Source organism: Lissotriton helveticus, chromosome 5_1, assembly GCF_964261635.1.
Source record: "Lissotriton helveticus chromosome 5_1, aLisHel1.1, whole genome shotgun sequence".
Taxonomy (NCBI): Eukaryota; Metazoa; Chordata; class Amphibia; order Caudata; family Salamandridae; genus Lissotriton; species Lissotriton helveticus.
Window position 1 is genome coordinate 1,585,974,693 of NC_136065.1, and position 27,472 is coordinate 1,586,002,164.

Here is a 27,472-nt window from a genome sequence, read left to right on the forward strand (position 1 = left end):
GGAGTGAGTGTGAGAGAGTGAGGGAGAGTGAGGGAGTGAGAGTGAGGGAGGGAGAGAGGGAGGGAGGGAGAATGAGAAAGGGAGAGTGAGAAAGTTTGAGTGAGAAAGTTTGAGTGAGAAAGTGTGAGTGAGTGAAAGTGAGTGAGTGAAAGTGAGTGACAGTGAGTGTGTGTGAGTGAGGGGGCGAGAGAGTGAGTCAGTGAGAGAGTGAGGGTGTGAGAAGGAGAGTGAATGAAGGTGCATGGGAGAGTGAGTAAGTGAGAGAGTGAGAGTGCACGGGAGAATGTGTGTGTGGGAGAGAGTGAGAGTGTGTGAGGGAGAGTGAGTGTTTGTGTGTAAGGGAGAGTAAGAGAGTGAGGGAGAGAGGGAAAAAGAGTGGGAGAGAGTGAGTGTGAGAGTGTGAGTGAGTGGGAGGGAGTGGGAGTGTGTGAGAATGAGATGGAGTGTGTGAGAGATTGAGTGGGAGAGAGTGGGAGAAAGAGTGAAAGTGAGTGTGTGTGAGGGAAAGTGTGAGTGAGTAGGAGAGTGAGTAGGAGAGTGAGTAGGAGAGTGAGAGAGAGTGAGAGAGAGTGAGAGAGAGAGTGAGTGAGTAAGTGAGAGTGTGTGTGTATGAGAGAGAGTGAGCGTGAGAGAGTATCTGTGTGAGAGAGGAGTGAGTGTGAAGTGTGAGTGCGAGAGTGAATGTGTGAGTGTATGTGTGTCTCTCTCTGTAACTGGAGAGACCTCAGAAGGCCTTTACTTTGAGGGGCGGAGGACAATGAGTTGTGGAGCATATTTTTGGGGTTTTACTCCATGATGCCTCAACCCTTTTTTTTTTTTTTTTTTTAAAAAGGTCCTCTTAAAAGATACCTTGGATGGATATTAACCTTTTTGATTGAGATTATAATGTCATACTATATCTGTGTTCGAATCGCTTACCCACCCCCTGAAATAAGCCTAGTCTTTTAGCTTTTGCCTCCTTTAAAGAGACGGGTGCACAGGGTCAAAAAACTCTTATACAGCTAGAAGGAAAAGGGGTCTAATGCCCTGAAACCGCAATGGCAACCCATATTGTTCACCATGGAAAGTGCCTAGTAACCACCTAATGCCCTGGTACTGAATGGCCAGTTACTTCTGGAAAAGTTTTATCATTTGAACAAGAAACACTTTTTGATGCAATCTGCTGGATACTACTTCATCCATGGCAAGTGTAGGAAACTCAAATTTAGAAACAAAGTGCTGCAGCACTGACTCAGTCCAGTGGAAGGAGCAGAGTACTTGAGTGGCTGGGCTAAGAAACGCAATATTGCGCACTTTTTAATACACTTGCTGGTTGGTTGTGGTTATACACTCATCCCTTGAGAGTGGGGCAGGTGGACTACCTCAACAGAGCACCCAAACGACAGCATAAAATGTTTTGGTTGGTATCAGTTTTAAAATCCAAACTGAGTGAGTGCCTAATAAAACCTCTCTCCCCCGTCAACAATATGCCACATACTCACCCCTCTGCCATCTCCAACCCACGACAGCGAGACTGAGCCACTCAAATCTTCAAAGGTGCACTGTAAAAACACAAAAAAGTAAATGGTATTATTAAAACAAATAGAGTATATATTGGCATAAAGGCAGGGAAATCAGTGCTAGAATGGCTGGGGCATTGCAGCTATGAAATAAAGTACACTGACAAAGCATGCGTGTCTGCCCCCCCCCCTCCCCCCCGTCCAGTGCGGACACAGGAGTGAGCTCTGCAGGGCAGGATTAGGTGCAGCGCATTGGCAGACCTGTGATACCACCGGTATTCACTGTAATGACACGTTTTTGTAGGGTCAGTCAATTGCCCTGACCCACTAACAGTGGCGCGGCCTATTTACAGGGCGAGCGCATTGTCGAGGCTCCCGGCCTTGGATAGCGAGTCAATTTGCAACCGAGACTCGGATCACGTGTTAGACTTGGCTTCAGTTTCAGCAGGTGAGAGTCGGTGCCACGCACCGCTCTCTTCTGGGAAAGAGCCCTGTCTGCACAGCGTTAGTCACTCTTCAGGCAGTCACACAATCCGCACTCTGAATAAAGAAGGGCGAGCTTGACAGAGCATAACCTGGGCTGTGTGCCTGGACCTCTCGTTGCTGAGGTGGGCGGAGTTTGGCTACTTGTACAGCACGCACCCGTGCTCCCACACCCTCCCCATGCCGCAGAGCCTCCAGGAGTGCAAAGACTCTTCTCCTACAACCTCAACGATTTCCAAGAAAAAAAACGTATAACCGGTCCTTTTCTGGTATGGCTCCGAGGATATGGAACACCTTACCCAGAGCAACAAGAATGAACCCTTCCACTGCCTCCTTCAAAAAAGAGAAGTGAAAGCTATCCTCATGGCTAAATTCACTTGAACTCTATGTCTATTCATTGTTAATTTTTTATTGTGTTTTTCTTGACCTCTAATTATGACCTGTAAAGCGCTCTGATACTCGCAAGAGTCTTGTTCGAGCTATATAAAACCTTCAAAATAATAAATAAACAAGGATTTGAGGGCATTAGGCAATTTATTTTCGGGGGGGGGGAATGAGAGACAGGACAGCAGCGAAAGAGGAGAGAGAAGGGGTGCAGAGATAAGAACTGGTAGAGAAAGATAACAGCATACCATGTTGCAATACAAATGACGCTCTGGGGTCAAATGCATCCCTTAAAGACCGAATCCGTAACCTATGGTATTAGGCACTGACTTTGAGGCCTGTAGTTGTAAAAGTAATTTGAGTGCACCTGCAATCCAGTATACATAATAAATGTTTCTCATGTCCTGACTCTCTGTACCCATATAATTAAAGACACTGTAGGTTACTGCTGAAATGTAAAAGGGGACAGAGACCTTTTAGAGTTCTTGTGTTATTCGGTTTGTGCATGGATGAGGTATTTTTTCTCACTATTTGTCACATCAGTCACTATTTTCATGTTGTTGGTATTGTCGTCATTGTATTGTATTTGTCAGCACATTTAATATTTAAAAATTTCTAAAAAAATCTTTTGAAAAGAAAATTATTTCCTGATTAAAAGAAAATAACGAACCAACATTGATTCCCGTTGTGTGCATTTTAGGGTAAATTATAGTACACCTCATAATTGTTTTTTAAAAAGTTATTTTGATTATTAAAGAAAACCTCTTGATTCTACCCAATGGAACCATTTGTAGTTGACAGTACTATTACCCAGGTTCTGTGGGACACAGGGTCACCCCATTGATCGCAATATTACCAATGTGACATTGTGTCCTTGCGTCATTCGATTTCATATTGTGTTTTGCATGTTTATAATAAAGGAAGAATGTAATGTTGCACCAGTGACTTAACTGGTGTGCAACGGTTGTGGCCCCGTATTGTAAAAGCCAGGTGTTTGTATGTGGTCCCCTGCTCCGCGGGTGTCTTTTGGTAACGTTCCAAGTCGCGTAGGGCATATCTAATAAATAGGTTGGCCTGCCAGCTGGGGTTTCAGAGACCACAAGCGACCGGACCAGATAACCAGAAACCACGTCTCATAGGCGTTTATTCATAAGTCTCACCTAATGTCCCTTTAGTCAAGCGTGTCCTCATCAGCGGTATCTTTCTCAGCTGCATACCAGGCGTAACCCAGCTGCATACTGGGTAGAACACAGCCCTCCTAGAGGTGCCATCAATTAACCAAATACCGAGCACAGGGCAGATATGGGCAAATGAAGCAGTTATTTGCCAGGCCTGTGGGGCAGGTGACCAGGTTTGGTGGTAAGGCAGGGTGTGCCACCCAGGCTGAGCCACAAATAGGATTACACTTATTTAATGTCATGAACGACAAAATATTAAGGAAGGGAGTTTTTAAACCTTATAGGCCGTATGAATTTGATTAAGATGAACATTTTGCCGAAGTTCTTATATTTATTTCGCTCCATACCTTGCCGCGTTAATAACTTATTCTTTAAGAAATTAGATGGCATTTTAAGTAGTTTCGTTTGGGGCTATAAGAAGGCCAGAAGGTCTATGACAATATTAAAACTCTCATCTGAAAAGGGAGGTTTGAACTTCCCAGATTTCAGAGCCTATTTTCTCGCTTCTTTTTTAGGCCAGCTGCGTAGCCTATTTGCCCCTAATAATCAATATTTTTTTCACCAATTTATGCTTGGTGGTTATTCAAAACAATTCCTGGCAAAAGTACAAGACCCAAATTACTTCAAACGCGTAAAATTTAAGACTGCGAGAGACGCCGAATTCATATGGAAACAGATGTTGAGCAAGTGTAACACTTCTTTTTTTCATAATGAGCTGCCAATATGGGACAATCCCGGGCTTCCAGATATTTTTAGAGATAAAACTGGTCGAGAATGGGCCAACTTTGGTAGTCAGACTTTAGGAGATCTGTATGGTATTGATGGTCTTTTACAATTTGAAACATTGCAACTTTTGTATAAACTGCCTGAAAAAATGAGATATAAATACATTCAGATCAGGGACTACTTAGTACGGAAAATGAATTTGATAGAAATTACAAGTTCAGATATATGGGCTTGTTTTTATTCCGTGCATAGAAAATCATTAATTAGTTTGGGATATAAGTGTCTCAGTCAGAATAGCTTTGACGAAGCTCCTAGACTGGCATTAAAATGGACTGCTAGCCTAGGATATAATGTGACAATTCAGAATATTTCTGCTGCCTTAGTCAACATCACTAAAGCTGTCCAGTCTTCCAGCCTGAAACTCCAATCCTATAGAACGGTCAGCCAACTTTACTACACTCCACTAAAAATCTCTAAATGGACACAAAATAATTTTAACAATGATCGTACTAAATGTCCTAAATGTGGTCTGGTGGCAGCAGACCTCATACATATGTTATACTCATGCCCAACTTTAGCTAAATATTGGGCGGACATAGAAAATATTTTAATGCAAAACCAACTAATTAACTTCTCACTCAACGCAGCCGCGGTACTATTGTCCATATACCCGGTTAGCCCTATCTATAAAGAACTGCTAAATATTACACTGGCTTGTGACAGACTCGTGATTGCTAGGGCTTGGATCTCTCAGAATCCTCCTCATATAACTGAATGGTGGACATTGGTTCTCGAAATTTACACTATGGAAGATGCTATTGCTAGGAATAGAGGAATTAAAACAAAAATAAAGTTTGCCAAGATATGGGGGAATTTTTTGCAATGCCAGTAATGATTTGGATCATGACTGTTCTTGTTTATGGTCTATTAATTATTAATGATTTGTACTGATTAGGATCTATCTTTTTTTTTTCTTCAATAACTTTTGTTTGTGTTTTGTATAATGTGAACATGCACCGATTTGAATTCGATTTATCTTACTTTTCTGATTCTGTACTTGGATATGTTAATCTCTTTGACTTGCTTGTCAAATAAAATTATTTTTAAAAAAAGGAAGGGAGTTTTTACAATTCATTATTTTCAGGTGGGCTATTCTAGTTGATTCCACTGAAGCAAGCCGAGGGTCCAACTACCAGATTGCATAAAGTTGTTAAACACCAGCTCAGTTCAGGAACACATGGTGTCTGCTGGCACACACTAGCACTAGCTGTGGTGAGACCAGTGCTTAATTTGAGACGCTGTTTTCCAGTGATCAGCACCAGCACTTAAATGTCAATACCAGCACATTGGACAGCTGCAACATGCTGGTACTGCTTGTGTAATTTAGAGATAAGCAGAACAACGGTAGTTTATCAATGTATTATACATTAAAAACGAATACTACCGCCCAAGCCATTCTTATAGCTTTGGGGGCCTCGAACTGTCATAATTGGCACACTTGTAACAGTGTAATGGTTAATAAATGTGTAGGTACTGTCATTGGAGCAGACTTGAATGTGTTCGCCTGATGCGGAACTCGAACAAGGGTGAACAGCGTGGCCAGCAACCACCTGACCAAGTGTGTGAAACGAAGGGCTGTTGAGACATGTCCCTAACCAAGGCCTCCCGGAGGCATGGCAGGGACGAGCCAAGCTTCACGACCGGCCTGAAAGCGGACACACCACACAAACAAGTCTGAGGCGCCAGCCAGGTTCTGTCATGCAGGTAATTAATGGAGCAGGCCAGAACATAGCTGACATAAGCACAGCAGCGCACAAACGATATACACCAAGAAAAGAAGCGCTGCGTGAAAACAAGCAGCTAATTTTTCCAGCAGGCAAGAAACACTAAATTAAATCGGAAGGCGTGGCGTCCCGACAAAGCAAAAACAACATACATACACACCATGTAAATGCAACAGCACTGCGGTGACGGGCACGCTACTGCCAAAACTAACTTACAAACAAACTCCATTTCCCCCTGCTTTCCCTTAACCTGACAATACTTATGTCGCACGATAAGTCTAAACTACCTTAACATCTGGACTGATGACCCTCAAGGATCCATGGTAAATGTTTAACAGTGGTACCCAAGTACTCATTTATAGAGAATATTTCTCAAATTGTTAGACTCATGATGCGGTCTGTCATCCAGAGAAATGATTATATAAGTATCTTGACATTGGCAACCCAAGTAGAAACAAGAGCAAATGAATGCATCAAAACGCTCATTGAAAATTATGGATTGTAATTTCATGTGTTTCTATACAATAACCCTTTAAAATCTCTGTTGTAGTGCGGTATATGTGGATGGCGCAGAGCACGGGGAAACGCTGTACACGTGAAAAGTTGCACAAGAACAGAAAATATGTTGCAGGCTGAATCCAAGTAGCCTGTAAGAGCATGGATTGTGGTGTCTCCAAGACTTCCGGTGTTTTCTCTTTACTCACCCCTCCCTAGAACAGTGGACTTTTCGACCCTAAGTGGCAGAACAAATGGTAGGTCTCTTCGGGACCAGCATCATTTGTCTACATTCTAGGTACAAAGAGGGCAGGACATTGGCGTATGAAAGGGCCCAGTCGAGATGGCAGCTGCAGATCGCTAGTTGCATATCGATCGTTCAGTGAAATTAATTCTGGAAAGACAGTAGATAGGTGTTTGGCCACCTTCTGTGTCTTTGGTTCGCGTTGCTATGTTTTATATCATGGATTTATTTAGGGACCAGCTATGCTGAAAGAATAGATTCACTCCTCTCTGGCTAATTAACTACATTTAGCAGCGATTGCTAAAGCTGCAACGCAATCTACGAGGAGCGTGAGAAACCTCCGTGATCTGCAGGCGCTCCCAAATACTACAATTCTGATCTCTAAAAACTGTTAGAAACCGAGAGACCTACACTAGCTATAATTATCACCCTCGGGGTTTTGAACGTCATAAAAAGGAAAGCGAAAAAAGCAAAAGGATGGAACAGCAAATGTTTTTCTAAAGAGCTAGGCTTAATGAAACGAAATGTTAGAGACGTGAGAAGCTGGCAAATGAGTTGCTGCTTCCAGGTAACGGAACTGCATGGTCTGTCCGTGGCCACTACTATAAATTAGCTCTCATCAGGATAAAAAAAACTGCTTATTTTCAATGATTCACCGCCTGCAGCACCACATGGAACACAACTGCAACAACCATGCCTTGACCTGAAGTCATTAGCGACCAAACTGCTTCACTCCAAGCCAATCCTGTGCCAGGCCATGGCAGGACCACAGGTCCTCGTGTATCCAGCTCTTCCCATCCTAGTCGGGTTCTTTCCAGTCTCAGGGACAGCTTTATCACGATCATCAACAAGGTACTCCACTTTTAATAACCTTTGGGTCGGTGTTTATTTCTTTATCAGACAGCATTGCACGGGAGGTTCTTCTTTGCCAAATGTGCTCTGCTTGTCCATATACATTGAAATGTGTCTGCAGATTTGTTATGAGAGCCACATATCTGTGCTGTAGTTCCTTCTGACTACACTGAGTGAACCCGTAAAAAAATAATTGCGCATTAATATTTTAATTTTCCCATCTAATTTAGCCCCTGCTCACAGCCAGTCAGCAAGAGATCCTTGTGCATACTTTCTCTGCATAGCTGTGATTTGATATTCTCGGTATTATGCACAGAAGTTAATCTGCCCCGCTCTTACCACGATGAGAAAAGATACAGCAGAATCCTCCATGCTCTCTCTGCCTGGTAGTTGATTTGGGCATACTTGTGTGTATACATTTTTTATAACCTTTGTGGAATGAATCACCCTTTAGGCGTAGCATTTAGGGCACAACACGCCCTAAAACATACTTCATACTGGGGCTGCATGTAGTACAAATACCACCTTCAAATTACTTCAGCAGCTGACCCTTTGAATTATAAGCAGATAATAAGCTCACTGGGTACCCTTGGTACACACGGGTACATTATTATAATCCAAGCACTTCCTAGCGATTGTAATATCGACTCAATATCAAATCTGTACACTTAGTCTGTTCTGTGGTGAAACACTGTGCCAGCAAAGGGCCAACCTACTTAGAACAGCATACTTAGACTGCAAGTGAAAGGTATGCGCCAGATCACGCACCACTCGTTTTCTGGTTTGTGGATATCGGCAACGAGGATCCAGTGGGCATGTGCGCACCGAGATTACAGGTATTCCTTGCATTTACTTGAGGCACTAGCTATGTTGCTTTGGCATACGCTCACCTCCATATCCTTTTTATAATGCGTATATCATGTGCAGAATGCACACACTTTTGTTAGGTCGTTCACGTTTAGCATCGAGGCAGGATGGGTAGTAGTGTCACATTAACGGCACCAGGACAGTGCGTGCCAGTAATAGACAAAGCGTGAATTTAACAGCAGAGTGCTATAAATAAGACACATGCTATTATTGGTACACTTGCTAGAAAATACACCGTGGCATAGCAAAAGGGCTAGGGGTCTTGGTGAAACTAAGGGAACAATCCTCAAGCATCAATGACTGAGCAGCACATTACTTTAACTATTTGTCCAATGCATTGCCTCACATCATCAGTTTCCCCGTTCACATTTTCTCTACCCATATTACTGCTTACTACTGTGCCTTTCTTTCTACCTCTCTGTAGCAGAGAATTAATCCAGAGAAGCGTTGAATATTTCGAGTGTGAGTTTATTGATAAACAACTCCACCCAAGCACAAAGCGTCCCTCCGATGAGAAGCCAAACGGTGACTGAGAAGCATCGTTGGAACTTTCATCGAACTGACCCACCACGCGTGAGTGTACATTTAAAGCATCAATAAGCAACAAGGGGCCCCCTGAAAAAACGGATATAGGGCGGACCAGCAGGGGAATGAAACACTATACAGAACAACAAAACAGACCGCCCTTTCTCATACAAAAGGCCCAATTAGGGTCCTTACATAAATTAGCAGTGGTAAGTTCACTGACACCGGAAGCAAGTCAAGGAAACCACATTATAAGACAAGATTAATTTTTTATTTCATTTCTCTTATATAAACGTATATTCTTTCTTTAAAGAAAGAAGTAACAAAAATAACCAGACATTTCACATAATAATACAAAAGCGGTTATGTCGTTTGATCAAAACTCCCATTCCATCTAACACACATTCAACAAAGATCCAAATAACCACATCCATTCTTCAATCATTCAATTCATAAATAAGCTCAGAACACCAAGTGCATATCAAAATTTTGTGGCCAAATCTTGGGCGATGAAATGAGTCCCGAGGAAGTCTCCTGGTGACGTGTGGGGGACTGGATGATCAGACGTCAGGACAGGCTAGTAGGACCAACGCGCGTTTCGGTGCTCGGCCAGAACTACGGCCACACCTTCATCAGGGCACACAAAAGGAAGGGAACGGGGGTGACCAACTGCAAACAATCTGCAATACATGAAGACTCTTTAGACAACATTTCAATTAATTCAAAATAGTTTCCTCACATAATCTTGCTCAACTTTCATAATATACGACATCATAATAGTTTCCTGCTTCTGAAAATTCTCAGTGAGTTACCCACTGCTAAAAAGTTATTTTTAAAGGATTTTTCAAAATACATAAAAATCGGAACCCATATTCTCAAGGTTACTCTAGCAGGACAATTTGACCAAGGTCGCAACTCATCATACATTTCATTTTCCTCTTTAGTTCAAAATTCTCTCTCCTAACTCCGAAAGAAGTAACTCGGAGTATCGCAAAATAGAATCAATACCCACAGATGGGAAAAGACAAGGTTTACTCGCTACCCACTAGTTCAAGGCCGTCCAAATGGCACAAACATGTACTGTACCTACTTCAGAAAATACACACCATCGAGTGCATTGGTTCACAACAGAATTTCAGACTCCGGATCAGTGAGGGGGTTAAAGGATGTGCCAAAGCATATAAGGCAAAGACACCTACAGTAGGAAAAGAATAGAATACAGATTCTTAAATTAGAGTTCCCACTATCCTCCAAGTAGAAGTCCTGGGGGACCAGCTATCCAAGGATATTCAGAGTTCAGACAGGTACTTACCCCACGGCTTAGGTGCGAGAGTCAAAGCCCGAAAGCTTCATAGATGGTGCAAATTTGAATTCAAACATCCAATCAATGAGGAGGAATCTCTTCCTGTCCGTGAAGAAAATAGTCCCAGAGGGGTCGCCTTCTGTGGGTAGAATAAAATACCCCAAAAGGGGAACCATAATCCTATTTCTCTAAGGCGGTAACAAAACGCGTGCGGGTAACAATGACATAACGCACGAGCAGCTTTCCACCAATGAGCATCTACCTCAGTATATGTCAACATGCTCCGATAAGGAAACAAAAGATGTCTAAGGCCCCAAACATAACATTAAAGATACATAGCAGGGAAGTTTCCCCCTGATATTATAAAACAAAATTCAAGTATTCACACAACACTGCATCAAGCATTAGATGCGGGTAGCCCCATTTTACCGGAGTGGTTCTAATGCTACTTCCTTCGGAGTAAGCCAGATATCGGTTTTCAACTAATCTGAAAGATATATAGAAGAAATTGTTTAGAAAGAAAAGCCCCACCTACAGAGGACGTTCCCATATGTGCGATTCCTTTTCAAAGTAATTTAAATTTAGGCCTCCAAGATGGACACGTCGTATGCTTAAATTTAGAAACAGGGGAAGAGAGAAGGTCCGTATCTAACACGTCTCCGCCATCTTCTACAAACCCATAACAAATAGGATGGCAAAGGATCTCGGTACAAACGGCCTTCATCCCACAATAGGGACATGTACGCTCCCCCAACCGAAGGATACGGACCAGATATCGAAGGAAGAAGGCACAAATACTATCCTTTTAAACAATGCACGCCCCTTTAAAGATCAGAACATAAACAACCAACAAGTGTATAACGCGGTTATAAAAAGCCGTTTATAGGTGTGGGCAAACAACGGGGCAAGACAGTCAATTTGTTTAAACGGGTTCACCATCGTCACGATACCCTTAGGACTCCAAATAGCATGGGAGGCACATCACTTCAATCCCCTAAAAGAAAGACCGCTACCCGTCCCTGAGCCCGAATTACAGGCAAGATTTAAAAGGGTACAGTCAAGATACTCATTACGCATACCTTAATCGCGTTTCCCGGTTAACATCATGTCGGGCAGATACAGCAAGCGGAAATCGCCAAGCAGAAGAAACTGCCGGAAACAAATCTATTTAAAGATCCCGCGTCATAGATGTCCTGGATTGATTTGGCAAAAAAAAACATTTTTTTACTACTAGGCTGATAATTGGACCTTGACTCGGGTCAGTTAAACTTTATGAATTTATTTATTCCGCTATGTGGACCGTTCCGCCCTTCGGTAGTTGCGGTATCGGCTCCATTTCGGAGCTTACACATTACCCTTGTGCTCCCGTCGCGGGCTCTTTATACCGGCATTATCTTCACCTGGTCGGAAGATACCTTAACCAATTGTCTTTTGTTCCACCAACCTTTCCGGTCCATAAAAACGGCTCCTCTACTGACCTTCACCACTTGAGCTGGATCTAAACATTTTGATTCACCTTTGATGACTTTGCATGTTTTTTTAATCAATACCCAATCACCTACCACTAAGTCAAAGTCGGTACAAAATGAATTGTGTTTCTTATCAAGGTTTGCTTTCATTTTTCTTTGTTTCTCACTGACATTCTCCCAGACCATCTCCAAATTAACTTCTTTTTCTCCAATACTTTGTAATCAGGATGGAAACAAAACAGAATGAGCCTCTCTGCCTCTTATAAAGAACAAGCATTTGCAATGCAATAGGTCTCGCATTGACAAGAGTTTGAGCTATTGGCATTGTAAATGACAATGCCTTTTATTTATGTGTTGTTTTAAAAAAAAATAAAAGGCATTGTCATTTAAAATACCAATAGCTCAAACTCTCGCAAATGTGAGACCTACTGTATTGCAAGTGCGTTCGGTGCCCGTACTTTAAAAATGACAAAAAAAGCTTTAGGAGAGAGCGTGTCCTGCATGCAACAGCAGGCAGGACAGAGCTGTTTGAGAAAATAGTTCTTGGAGGATGTAATTAAATCCTACCGAGTAACAAGACTCATAACAGGAGGTGTTGCCATGGGAGGTTACAAAATGAGACAAGGCGGTACTAAGGAGGGACTACTAAGCCTATTGACAAATGAAGAGCCACAGTTTACAGTGGACAATGACACATGCCAATGAAAAATATGGGTGGAGAGTGGGTAGAGCATCAAGTCCCTTCCTGATTCAAGCATGTCTTACACAGCAGCGCATGCATTGCTTAGGCTCGACCTAAACAGAGTTTGGCTATTATTTTCCTTAATGAGATGTGTGTTAAATATCTCATCTAACACAGGATTTTAAGTAAGTGACTTAACTTCTATATATTAGCCAATTACAAGCCATATGGGCAACCCTCCATTGTATGTAAAAATGCCTTACACATATTCCTGAAATGAGCACAATACTGTACACAATTTTAAAAATGCAGATTTGAATTTCACCATCTGTGTCACCCATACAGTATACATTCTATAACAATGTATGTCTCAATTTACACTGAACTTTTGAAAAAATGCCTGCACTTTATAGCCCATAAATGTATAAATAGATTGTCTACAGCACTACACAGACATCAACAGCAGAATAATGTATTGTAAGGAGAAGCTTTAGTTTTAGTGTTTCTCACATATTTTACTGGTGGTTAAATTGTTCACAGAGTAAAAGTTACCATTCTGAATAAGATTTGACTCCGGTACTAATACAGTTTCTATTTGCACAGCAGAAGCTTGGATGATGTAATGAGTGATGTCATCAGTGAAGTCCAGTGAGAGGTCATCAGTGATTTCATCAATGATGTCATTTAGCATGTCATCATGAATGATATAATATGCACGGCCACTGGAATTATTGTTTTCTACAACTGCTGCGTTTTTTGCATTTTTGTGGATTTGCCACATTTGCCACATAACCTTTCATCTGCTGCATAATCTGCGGATATTAACAAAAATAATTTCTAGCTCAAACGGATCAAAAGTTTCTGAAAATATGGTGGCATGTTCCTGCACACAAGAAGGCTTATTGATGTCACATGCTAAATTGATACTAAAATGCATATTCAACTAATTTCGAGTGTGTTCGCCTCTCAGGAACATCTTCGTCGAACCAATTATATCTCTCGAATTTCAGTTAAACCTTTTGCAATCTCACAAATTCAGAACTTGTGCCCTGTAGATGCCCAAAATTAAAACTTGAGAGAGACCTATGTGAATAAGGTCCCTAGCAGGAGTGGCTTGTGTCCGCGTCGTTCCAGTGGTACCTCTATCTACTGTACGTTTTGTCCCATCACCCAGGGACTGACCTCAAGATGGCCGTTCTTTATTTTATTTAAAAAATTTTTAAGGTTTTATATAGCGCTGGCTACACCCGGAGGTATCCGAGTGCTTTACATGAGCATCAGATCATAGTTACAAGTTACATCGTTACAAAGGTTACATAGTTATTAGAGCATGGCAACATAGTTACTTGTAAGGTTGAGCTAAACAATAAGCATAAATACGAAAGGGGAAAAGCAGGCAAGGGGAAAGATTCAGGGGAGGGGGAAGGATCAGGGGAAGTAGACAGGTAATGAAGGCGGGAAAGAGGAGGGGAGGGTGAAGGACACCGCATGGAAAGAGGAGGGGAAGGGCGGCAGGGACACAAACCGGTAAACGAGTCAAAGCAACGTACAAAGTCCAGTAAGCTGTGATCCCAGGGGAAGTGGTATCACTTCCCTATCTCTGTTGCGGGAGGCTCCCTTTACGCAGGGGACTCTCTCAGAGGGGTCTCTGAGACTCCAAGGTCTACATACTGGATCCTTCCCCAAAAAGGGGAGAGGGAGTGCTTTGGCAAGGGGTGCCATACCATACCTCAGCTGTGAGTGGCTCCCTTGGCACAGTGGACTCGCTGAGACACCAGAGTATAAATATTGGATCTTTCCCCAACAAGGGGAGAAGAGTGCTTAGTCAAAGGGCACAAGGACAGGGGGCTAAGCTGACTAGCAGGCAAGGTGAGAGATTCATGGGATAGGAGCTAGGAGCTGGGGAGGTAGACAAAGAGAGAAAGAGTACTAAATGGGAACAAGTATAATTAATGAGTTATTATAGAGGGCTGCTTGGACCCGCAGGAATCAGAGCGCTTTAGATGAGGAACAATAATGTTGCAATTTACATCAGTTACAAGTAACATACGTATCAAGAAAGGCATTTAAAGAATATAGGAGACAAGGTGAATGGAGCAATGAAGGGTAAGGGGATAGGGTAAAGGGGTAGGAGGAAGATAGGACGTAGAGACGAGGGGAAAATCTGCCCAAAGTCCGGCTGGGTAGGTGAGGGCGGAGGGGGGAGGTGGAGGGGGAGGGGGAGGCCACAACCCATCTCCTCTTTAACTTTATGGTAGCTCCACCGGGCATCAGCCAAATTGCTAGGTCTCCACCGTCTGGGGTAAGTTCCGCAGGTTCCAAGTCCTGATGTGTAGGCAGGTTAGGGGATAGGACCAAGGTCTGGTCAATGTCCAATTGTTGTCCCAGGGAAGTAAAACAACGTGTAGGGGACCACTATGGAAGCCATCATTGGGGTCAGACAGGGGACTGTACTGTACACTGGTACACTGGTGGCCATCCTAAGGTCAGGCATCTGGCAGTTAACCCCTTCGATGCTTGTGACGGAACCGTTCCGTCATCAGTCACGGCTGAGCTGTGCTGATTACGGAACGGTTCCGTCACGACCGCACCGTGTTCTGGAATGTCCAGCACAGGGGCGGAATCGGCGCCGCACGGAAGCGGTTATAGTCAATATCCAGGACAGCGGCCGCCAGAGAATAACAAATCCAGCATGCACACACCATCACATGCACAAGCACACATTAATGTGAGCACACACTCTCATATGTGCACAGATGCATACACACAAACACATATACAGAAACATCCCAAAAACAAAAGCACACATAAAATTCCATGCTCTAATACAAAAACACCCAAATACATGCACACGCAAACACCATCACATGCACAGACATGCACAAACACACACAAATGCGCTCACTCGCAGACACGCACACACACACACAAGCACACATACAGAAACTATCAAAAACACAAGCACACATACAATCACATGCTCCAGAAGCAAAATACCCAAGGACCTACACACAAATACATGCACACACATGCACACTATCATATGCACAGACATGCATAAGCACACACAAATGTGCGCACTACACTCTCATACGTGAACAGAGGGTGCACACAAACATGCATACAGAAACATCCACACGCACAAGCACACATACAAACCAATGCTCTAATACAAAAACACTCAAATACATGCACACACCATCGCACGCACAGACATAAGCACACATACAGAAACATCTGCGCGCACAAGCACACATAGAATCACATATTTTAATACAAAAACACTCAAATAAATGTCCACACCATCACACGCACAGACATGCACAAGCACACACAAATGTGAGCATAGTCTTTCATACACGCACATGCACACACACGTGCATCCGCACACACACCCTCATACACGCACAGATGCACACACAGAAGCACTCCCATGACATTTCTCCAGGACTGCCACAGCATTGATGGCACACAATGGCAGGTTTGGACAGACTATAGTGCTGCATTTTCAAAGCAAGCACGTGCTCCTGAAATGCCATGATGTTGCCTTCGTCTAAAAGACGTTCTTTTAAAAACATATATACATAACTCTATTTTCTGCACAGGCTTGGATTGCCCTGGTGGTGGTGAGGGAACGAGGCACTGACCGTGCCCATTTTATGACATCATAAGTCACTGACAACATGACCAGAACTCGTATGTGCTTGCACTTGATGCTGCCACAAACAAGAAACTAAGAAATGGTGAAGTTCTTTGTTCCCACTGTGTTTTTAGGTCGAGCAGACCTAAAAAGCAGGCGAAGCCTGCTTTGTCTGCGAAGACATCTTTTGCTGGCGTGTCTGGGGGAATGTGAGACGGTGTCCATGCACGAGCCTCTGCCGTCTCCGATTTGCTCTCGAGGGCGCGCAAGTCGCCGTGCACATCCCCTGCCTGTGATTCTCACCTAAACACGCAGTCAGGCACACACGCAGGCAGGCACACACACAGACGCAGGCACATACAAGCGCACGCACACACAGCCACACACGCACACGCACATGCACACCCCCCCACACACACACAGCCACGCACGCACCCCCACCACTCACGGGCGCGCACACACACAGATACAACCCCCCCCTCCCACTCACCGTGCTCTTTCTGCCTCGTCCGTGTCCCTCTCTCCCTCGGCAGCCATTGGGTGTGTCTCGGCGCTGGTGATCACTCGGGACGGGACCCGGGACTTCAGCTGCCTTAGTGCCGGTGTACCGTAGTTTCAATCTTCCCATCTGGCTGATCTTCCCCCTCGTTTGTGCGCATGCGTATCAGTAAGCGCATGCGCAGGAAGCCCTTTTTGTAAATACAGGTAGTTTCAATCTCCCCCTCCCGTTCTGCCGTTTTAGTGCGCATGCGTGTCATTTCACGCATGCGCACGAAGTAATTTTCTTTTATTGTGATGGTGGACTACAGTTCACACGTATCCTGTTTTCTCTCAGATTCATCGAGCGCTGGCCCTGATCACGGAAGCCCACACAGTCACATTATTTTGTGCACGTCAAATACTTCTTTGCCAAGACTCTACGTTCTGGACAGAGCTCGCGCTTTGCTCATAAGAACACCAGGTGGAACTTAGGACCTTCTCCCCCCTACGATCGTACATCACTCATTGGTATGTACATGCTCTTTTCACTACAGTTGCTCTTTTTTCTTTTATAATGTTATCGTGGGCTTCTTTGGATTGCTCATTACCCGGATGGGTTTCTTTCAAATAGGTTGAGGGCCCCACATGCCCAGTATCAATGTGCCTTTTCTGATTGCTCTTATACCCGGATGAGTTTGCCTTGAATAGGTTGAGGGCCCCACATGCCATATACTCACATTAGGAAGGATTTTCACGTTAGATCGTAACCTGACCCTGTCGCTTTTGTCGCACCACAGCTGGGGCAGCACGCCGTTCCTACTCATTAAGGTAGATAACCTGAAGTTACACTGTGCGTTACTAGCCTGGGCAATACACTTGTTAAACATGTATAGGCAGATCGCTTCCAGCCACACTTAGAATCACATGTCCATCACACACATGTTTTTAAATGTTTTTAGGTCATATGTCCCCCTGTTTTTTGTGTATATGTCTTACCACACATCCTTTGTTTTCACATTGTAATGATGTTTTTATGCTTTCCAGTCATTACTTTGTCCTGCTACTCGTACTTCACTTCTACCCCCCCTTGCTCTCTCCCACCCCCCCTTCTCCTTCCATTACTTATATTCCTTGTCTGTCTCATTCTTTTCTTTTCTGCTTATGTTTTTTTTTAAATATCTTTATTAGGTTTTATATTTTTGATACAGATACACCGCCCCAATCGATATCCCTCCCCCACCCCTACTCAGACCTGCCTAGCTCATACAAATAATAGAATTTTCACTTTGTTATATATTACGGTTTTAGTATGGTGACATATGTTGATATCTCCGAAAAAAGAAAAAAAATCTGTTTAAGCTATTGCCATTATAAATTACAATAAATTTTATTTAAGTATTAATTATTTAAAAAAATTAAAAGCCATTGTTATTTGTAATATCAATACATCTAAGTCACGTAAATACAACACATATTGCATTACAAATGCTATAGGTGTCACATTTGCTAAAGTTAAAACTATTCGCATTGTAAATGACAAAGATATTAATTTCGCTATTTTCAAAACCAACATATAAATATAAAATGTGTCATTTACAATACCAATAGCTCAAACTTTCCTAATGCGAGACCTATTGCATTGCAAATGCTTGTTTTATGTGTGTCCCATAATTTAGGTGGGAAGGTTGGTGACTGGGGGTTCCTCCTTTTGAAGCTCTTATTCAGTTTGGGGCTGGGTTCATAATGAGGTGCCCTATAGGTTTGTGAGGATTTTCTTTCAAAATATGTGCTTTCCCCAACATTAGTAAGAGTCTCGTACTCTCCTTAAGTTGAAGCGAGCAAGTCCAAAGCCATCCTTTCATAATAGTATACTAGTTCATATAAACACAACACTTGTCAGCCAGGGCGTAAAGCCTCAAATAGATCACAGTATCGGCAAAGCCTCGAATTTATCACGATATGCTGACGATGGTCTCAGAAGAGAACCCCGCCCAACGCAGAGTCTTACTATGGCATACAATGTGCACACTTTTAACACACACTCATGCACGAAGGGGTATTCGTCAGCTATTGACAATAAATAGTCATGTTCATTTATTCACTGGTTCTCTTAGCCCTGTGACTTCCAGCGCCCGCTGTCCAAGGGAGAAGCGCAGTTTTAAAAATCAGAGGCACTCGGTTATATTGACCTCAGAAGCATGAAGGTTTGGGTCTTCAAACGGAATTCGGCAGCAGGTACACTATTCTCCTGAGCTGCCTACACAGTTCTGAATGCATGGTTCTATTAGTTCCAACTAGCAAAGTTTCCAAGGAAACGAGCATCCTTTTCGAAATGTATCAGAGACATAAACTGCGTAACAGGAAACTTAGGTCTGACTGAGCGTACCTATTGTAGCAGGGCGCCTTGTCAGCTAGGAGTGTTTTAAGGTGTAATGCAATTTGAATCAGCTTGAACAGGAGTTTAAAAATGCTGTCAATTAGGAAGTGCTGAATAATGCAATTTAAATATATCAGAGCAAACAGGCTCCAATATTGTACATATATTTCTGTTGAGTGTGTTTTCGCTTCTAAATTGCAGAACCGAAACCATGGGTTCAACTCTTACTCCCTCTCTTGACAACTCAGTGTGATCCTGAGCAAATGACTTCTGTTTTTTGATCCATATGTGCCAATCATTGGGGCGCCTAGATACGGGTTAGCTAGCTCTATGCGCTGCAAAGGGACATGACGTTTTTATGAAGCATTTCAGAGTAGTTTGTAAATGTTGGCAGCTTGAAATAAAGCTCCGTTAGAACTTGTGTTTGGTTTGCTGTGGTTAAATTGACCGCAACTTCAATGGAAGGGGTTAAAAGTTTAAATGTTGGGTTTACTAGCATGTTAGTTAGCCCTGAGATTCGTTGTTTGTGTGCATGGACTGTCTTGGACGTTTTGTGACCAAATCAATCCCCCTGTACGTTCACCCTGCACTGGGAGGAAACATGTATGTCACTTTTGTTTTTAAAGACATGTTTATGAGCGTAGGGTCACCTCCTGATTTATCGATTCTGGTTTCCTGCAGATTTCTGCTTTTCCAGCTGAGAAATGCAGTGTGCTCAGCCCTGTGGGTCTGTCATGTTCAGACGTGAAATGTTTACCCTGCCTCTGATTTACACCTTCCAGGTGCTTCGAGCCTTCCATACCCGGCCCAGACTCCAAAAACATGGACCATCTCTACAGCCTCCGTTAGATAACAAGCTGGGTGTAACGAATTTTGCACATTTGCAACAATATTTATTAATGCGTTTTTATAAAGCGCGGACTTTACCTGAAGTTGTCAGAGGGCTTTACAATCGTACCAGATACATTACATAAGGACTCCATTTATTTGTACATTATGTAAAGGTGCATTTTTATTGTAAAGCACACTAACGCGTTTGGATGAGGTCTGCACTACATTCAAATACATAAATGAATAAAGGAGCAAATAAGATACAAAACTTCAAATGAAGGAGACGCGCTCACAGAAGGTACAGGGGATACACCGCGGGAATGAAGCAAGAGAGGATAGCAATCAGTGGGAGAGAAATGTAAACGTGGGGTTAAGCAAAGGATGTTGCAGTCAGAAAGAAAGTGGGAATTCAGAGACTGGAAAACACAATGTAATCGGAGAGCGATCACAGAACAGCAATGTTTACACTTACGCTGGCTACATAACCTTGCTCTGTCCGGATTTAAACTCGCTGGCTACGGGTCACCACTTGCAGTGGCTATCCGGTCCGCTACCCTCACTATTCGCCTGCAGGCTTGTCCAGATTCTGAAACAAGGCGCGGTATTGTAATTCTAGACTCGTGATGTTACAAACTGACGCCGATGGACTGAAAGGAACAAACCCACAGCAGACAATAGGCAGAGTCCCGCGGGTGCTGTGAGGCCGCCGCTATTGAAAAACTTAAAGCACGCATGGCCACTAAAATAACAAGGAGCGAGGGGCGCGAACCAGGCGCCATGAAAAACAAGAATCAGACATGAAAGTGACATCTGTGAAACGAGCTCAGTGGTGGGGGAGGGGGAGGGCCAGTTGTGACGACACCGCACTTACATGGAGTGCTAAAAGATAAAGAAACAAGCTCTCGGCATTGTTGTGGCGGGGCGGGGGAGCGCAGTCCTTTGAAGTCTGATGCAGGGGAGCGGATTCCTTTGTAGTCTGCGATGTGCAATGTGCGATGTGGCTGGCGATGTCGCTGGCGATGTGCACGCGCATGAACTGAACCCAATCCGCAGTTGGGGTAGACTTTTGAAAGCCTTACTATAATCTTGACAAACAAGCATTGCTAAAGCAATGCTGTAGTCGAGACCTAAAAAGGGGAAACCGCAGTGGTACAGTGCGGAGCAGTGTTATAACTCCAAACCTTTTGTTTGACAAAATCTTGAACGTTTAGGTTGGAAGATAAAGCTGTTTGAATCCCCTCTTTTATCACCTTATTTCCTCTCTCCACTAAACCGTTCGATGAAGAAGAATATAAAGCGACCTTAAACTGTTGAATGTCTAGTTCGCTCAAAAACTTGCACATCTTTTTCGATACAAAATGAGTACCGATATCAGTACGATAACCTTGGGAGACCCTTCTAAATGAAAAATTTTACTCAAAAATGAAATTGTACACTCAGTATCAGGCGCCTCCACAAAATCGTGATACATCCATTTAGAATAATAATCAATCAATGAGATAACTAATTTCTTATCTTGGTCTAACATAGAATATGGACTGGAAAAATGAACACCAACTTTTTCCCAAGGAGTATGAGGAAATTCAGTGGGACGTGAAGGAACCATCATAGTTTGCCAGTGTTTATCCGAAAGGAGACACTCAGGACAATCATTCACGACTTTCCTCACATGAGTATCTAAAGAAGGCCACCAGTAGTGCTGCTTTATTTTCATAATTGTTTTCGTAACCCCCAAATGACCCTGATGTGCTTCATTTATAATTACAGGACGCAAACCAGCTGGGGGCACGAATTTATCACCTCTACGAACAATACCGTTCTCAACTGAAAGGTCTTCTGAAATCTGAGAAAATAAACGCAACTCCCCTACTAATCACCCATATTCAGGCCAACTATCCGTGGAGAAATCAATAACCTTCTGTAGAACAACATCCTTCTCACAAGCCGCATTCCACTCCTTTTTTGATAAAACAGAATCATAATCGCAAACGGCATCCACCACTGTAACACATTCAACGTCATCAGGAACCATATCCTCATCATCATCTCTAATCCTAGATAACCTGGAAAGACAGTCGGCCCAAAAATTATTTCCGCCTTGAATATGCTTCAAAGTAAAAGAAATTCCTGTAACTTAGACACTAGCCGCATTACTCTGGGTGACAAACAAGAAGTGTTAACCTTATAAAAAATATAGATCAGAGGTTTATGATCAGTAACCAGTTTGAACTTCCGACCCCAAATGTACATTTTAAACTTTTGGACAGCCCATATGCATGCCAATGCTTCCCTTTCGATTGTACTATACCGTTGTTCAAAAGGCTTGAGTGATCTAGACGCGAAAGCCACTGTTTGTTCGCAACCACCTACCCTCTGAGTCAGGATTGCCCCAAGAACAGAGATGCTAGCATCCACCATTATAATGGAAGTACAATCATGCCTGAACACATGCAAGGCTTGAGCAGAAACAATCAATTTTTTTTTTAACTTGGCAGAAAACATTTCCCAGATCAGGAGACCAATTAAAACTCATACCCTTCCTTAATAGCATGCGTAGAGGTTCAACCACTTGAGCATACGAAGAGACAAACCTGGCTTAATATTCAGCCAATCCTAAGAAAGATCGCAACGAATGCTTATCCGTAGGATGTTTGGCATCTTCAATTGCTCGAATGACCGAAAATGTTGGTTTAATCCCTTGACTAGATACTGTGTCATATTTTTAGACATCAAAATTGCCAATACTTGCTTCAAGATCATGTTATGCTCCTCAAATGACTTTGCATAAATCAAAATATCGTCTAAATAGGCCTGTACATCCTTAACTTGACGAAAAAGTGAATCCATAAGTTTCTGGAAGACGCTCCCAGCTGATGCTAGTCCGAAAGGGAGATGTAAAAATGTGAACGCCCCAAAAGGAGTAACAAAAGTGGTTAACTCTTGTGAATCCTTAGAAAGGGGAACCTGATAAGCTGATCTCAAGTCTATTAAAGATGACCATTTAGCCCCACCCAAATTTGCTAATAATTAGTGGATCTTAGGAAGCGGGTGGCAGTCTACAATGATGTTTTTATTCAAAGAAAGCAAATCCGCACAAAGTCTAATCTCGCCAGACTTTCTGCGTGCTACTACGATGGGGGCGACTCATTGTGAAGAATTAGTAGGTTCTATGATGCCTTGTTTACACAAATTCCCTAATGAGATTTTCAATTCATTCCTTACACTCAAAGGTACAGAGCGAACCTTGTGTACAATGGGTTGAGCTCCAGGAACTAGTCTGATACGATGTTCGAAACCTTTAACAGATCCTACAGAGTTGCAGAAATCTGGTTTAAGATCGGAAATAACCTCACTTAACACGTTACAATCTGATTCAGACATGCTGCATTCAATGTTACATATAGGAAGATCCACAACCGTAACTAGATTTTCATCACCAGGGACTAAATAAAGACCCATATGAGCAAGATCCTTCCAGCCGAGAATGTTTTTCCCTTTCTCTGCAACATAAATCTTTGTTATGGTTTCTCTTCCAAGATATTGTACCAAACCAGGTAAATAACCAATCATATTTATATCCTTTTCCCCGAATGCCTTCGGGTTTACATCAGATTGAATGAGATCAACTTTCCTGGTCCAAAGCTCATAAAAAGTAGTATCTCCAAGGATTGTAAAAGGAGAGCCAGAACCAGCCATCACCTGTAAAGGAACGTAGTCGATAATGGCAGAACATAAAGGCCCTTTTATGGAATCCTTATCATCAATACAATCAACTGTAACAACTATGTTGTTGAAAGAGTTACTACAGGAATCAACATCTGGATTAATACAGTTCACATGAACTGACCTTTTAGCATTTCTGCATACTCCTTGAAAATGTCCTATTTTCTTACAAATAACACATCGTTTGTTGATAGCAGGACAATTAGGAGAATTCCCTATATAGTTTTTAGAACCGCATCTATAACCAACAAATAACTGTTTCTTTTGACTAAATTTAGAACTCTTGCTTTTAACATTTACTGCACATATAGAATCTTCATTATCAACCTCGGAAGAAGAGACAATGTTAACTCCACTTTTAGGTGTATCTAGCATTACTTTGCTTGACAAAGTGGAACGCTCAATGCTCAAAGCCAAGTCAATTAACTCAGATCAGGAAGCGTTTTTGCATCCTAAAATCCTCTATTTGATTTTGCGTGAAGCACAATTGAAAACAAATTGGTCCCTGATGTAGTTATCAGATAAGGGACCAAAATCACAAGTGGTTGCCAAAACTCTGAGCGCAGATATGTATTCCTCAACTTTCTCCTCTTCCTTTTGTTTCCTTGAATAAAAATGATGTCTCTCTAACATAATGTTTGGTTCTTCAGAGAACTGTTTTTTTAAACGAGTGACTGCTTCCAAATATACGTTCCATTGGCCATCACCAGCATGTGAAGCAGGCGGAGGAATTGGAACAATACTGTGAAAAATTCTTTGTGCAGCTTGACCAAGACAACCAAAAAGTAATACAAACTTTCGAGCACGAGGATAATTTACAGCGTCAATAGCAACTAGATGGTTCTTAAATAATCTAAACCATTCTGACCAAATAATTTCAGGGCTTCCAGGCTTACTGAGAAAAGGTGGAGGTTGAGTAATTTGTTGAACTTGAACGTTAGCCATTAAAGCAATAACAACAATTTAAAAAAAAACAAAGTAAAAATAAAGGGTCAAAAATAAGCGTGTGTATCACGGTTATAAAAGTGGAAATATTGGCCGGTAACTAAGCAAGTTCCAAACTTGTGAAACGCTAAAAAACGATGTGCACTGACAGGTCACTAAATTGAAGCACAACAAGTTTTGAATAAGCGTGCGGATATTTAAATGAAATAAAACGTAAGCGTGCGTATCGCTGTTATGGAAGCGGGACGCACAGGCATCTGCCTGTGCGTCCCGTCTGGCATTTCCAGGTATTACCAGAGATTACCAGATAATCTAAGGATCTTCCTATAATTGTATACCTGTTGATTACTACGTGAATAAACCTACTTATACCTTCTACAAGTGATGTCTGCGCTATTACTTCGTTTTAACACTGGCTAATTGCAATGTATTTCAAGCGTGCGTATCGCTAATGAGCAACGAGAAGCACTGTGGTTGAAGTTTCCCCGATCGTCGCGAAATGTAGCAGTGAATTAATCTAGAGAAGCGTTGAATATTTCGAGTGCGAGTTTATTGATAAACAACGCCACCCAATCGCAAAGCGTCCCTCCGATGAGAAGCCAAACGGTGACTGAGAAGCATTGTTGGAACTTTCATCAAACAGACCCACCATGCATGAGTGTACATTTAAAGCATAACACAACACACGTGCAACATGCATGTGAACCATTTAAAGAATGACATTGCGCGACCACCCCGCGATGCATTCTAACCATTACAGTCTCGTCTCCAATCTCCCCTGTTAAATACCTGCTGTTAGAATACATTAGCTAGACACTGTAAACAGACGGCAAACATGGGACAATCATATGGCTGTCTGCGGCCCCTTGCTGGTGACACTTGCCCAGTCTCAGATAACCCTGCTCCAACTACTGCCACACTACTTCTAATTTTCAAAGGGTCACTGACCAGTGAACATCCAGCCCAGCCCACACCAAAGATAGATACCAATTTTAAGAGGTAGGATGACCACAGACCATTCCACTTACTTCCACGTTCCCTCCCCTCTAGCCTGTTCAATATCTTGTCAGGTTCAAACAACCCGAGAGCCTCACATCCAATCCAGTGTTTGGGTTAGGTTGCCTACTTGGTCCCATCAGGCCATTTTCCAGGAGTCTCCGATTCAAACAGCAATGACGCCATCCACGCTGTCTTCAGTCAAGACAGGCAGGGAGTCAGGTCCAAATAATGAATTCATAAAATGACACTAGATGCAAATGCTGCTGGTTATTGTGGCCACCTTTTCCAATGGAGTTGTATTTTTGTTTTAATTAACTTGCATTAGAGATAATCACAGGTCTGATTCTAGACAGAAGAGGTGGGAGTAATTATGCCAGGTCCAATAGTTCACATGCTCTACCTCTACTTTCGATCTTCTAAAATGGAGGCAGTGACCCACAGCTACCATTTTACACTACAGAAAACCCCTGCACTTGCCAGGACCATGTAGCAGAGTGTAAAATCAAGATCATAAATAATGGAGAAGTCTTGATTGAAGTTAAAAAAGGAGATTAGGTTTATTAAGAAGAGAAGTAAGATCCCATCCATCAGGTAAGATTGTCAGCTGCAACTGCCTCTCACATCTCCACAGAGCGTTCCATCACCATGGAGCTTCTCATACAACAAGTAGTAGCATGAGCCAATGTTTAAAGGAGAAGCAGTACAAAATACATAAAGCAGTACAATATTTATATTTAAGAACTAAATGAATTGTAAGTAAGCACATTGTTACACACCTTTCCCCTATATATTATTTAAAAAAATAAAAATGAAGAAAATGCTAAACACACAAAAAAATTATCAGCTGGTAACATAGTCTTTAAACCTTGAGGGAAATTTAACAAATCTTGCACTTTTAGCTCTCATTGCATCATGAGAAACCTTTTTAGAACCTAAAGAAGAGTCAAAAGCTGAACATGTCTTAGCATCCTGACCATTCCCAATGGGGTTCTTAATAACCACAACTCTGTTTAAGTTCCAGATTCTTGAATCATCAGTTTTGATGGCATTGGTAAACACTTTTACAACTTTATGAACCCTTCTGAACAATTCAGAAGATTTGCGTCCAACTGGAGCTCTAATCATGACTAGATCTCCAACATTTACCTGAGTGCTTTTGACTGCCTTAGTTTTGTCAAACTTAACTTTACGTTTCACAATTTTGTTTGACTCTCGAGCTTCCCAACCCACCAGAGTCGCCAGTGTAAAATCAAGATTATCATAAATAATGGAGAAGTTTTGATTGAAGTTAAAAAAGGAGATTAGGTTTATTAAGAAGAGAAGTAAGATTCCATCCATCAGGTAAGATTGTAAGCTGCAACTGCCTCTCACATCTCCACAAGAGCGTTCCATCACCATGGAGCTCTCATACAACAACAAGTAGTAGCATGAGCCAATGCTTAAAGGTGAGGCAGTACAAAATACATAAAGCAGTACAATATTTATATTTAAGAACTAAATGAATTGTAAGTAAGCACATTGTTACACAGACCTTTTAAGCTTATAAGTATTTTCAGCGTATAAATCACTTTTGCCAATAGAAAGGTTGCCAACTATTGAGACATTTTTTTATCTACTACGATTCACGTAGTCACACATGTTGTACCACTTGAAATTGAACATAAAACGTAACTCACTCACACTTTTCCCACCCTCCTCAGTATGGTTCTAAACCCAGGTTACAACCTAAGGTATTGACATACAACATCATCATGAATTCCCTCATGTCTCCCAACTAAGGCCTGCCACCCATCAACAGAGACCTTAGGTTTCCTGTAGTTACACCTGCATCTGCGGGCTTTGTAAACAGTTTTCTCTGCTGTTGCACAATTGTCCGTTTCTCTATACCACTCTGTCAGCGTGGGAGAAACAGTACTCCTCCACTTCTGCGGTCTCGCTTAGCCACTAAGAGTCCCACTCATACAAGAATCCAGGAGCTCCTTGCAC

General features: G+C 42.4%; 1 protein-coding gene across 1 annotated transcript in view; it reads right to left on the reverse strand.

Moving 5' to 3' along the window:
- The window catches only part of SORT1 (sortilin 1), a 666,378-nt gene that overhangs the window by 544,942 nt on the left and 93,964 nt on the right, over window positions 1-27,472 (reverse strand). Inside the window, exon 2 of the mRNA XM_078644756.1 lies at window positions 1,482-1,541. Coding sequence (XP_078500882.1) covers window positions 1,482-1,541 — 60 coding nt within the window. The remainder of the gene's footprint in view (window positions 1-1,481; window positions 1,542-27,472) is intronic.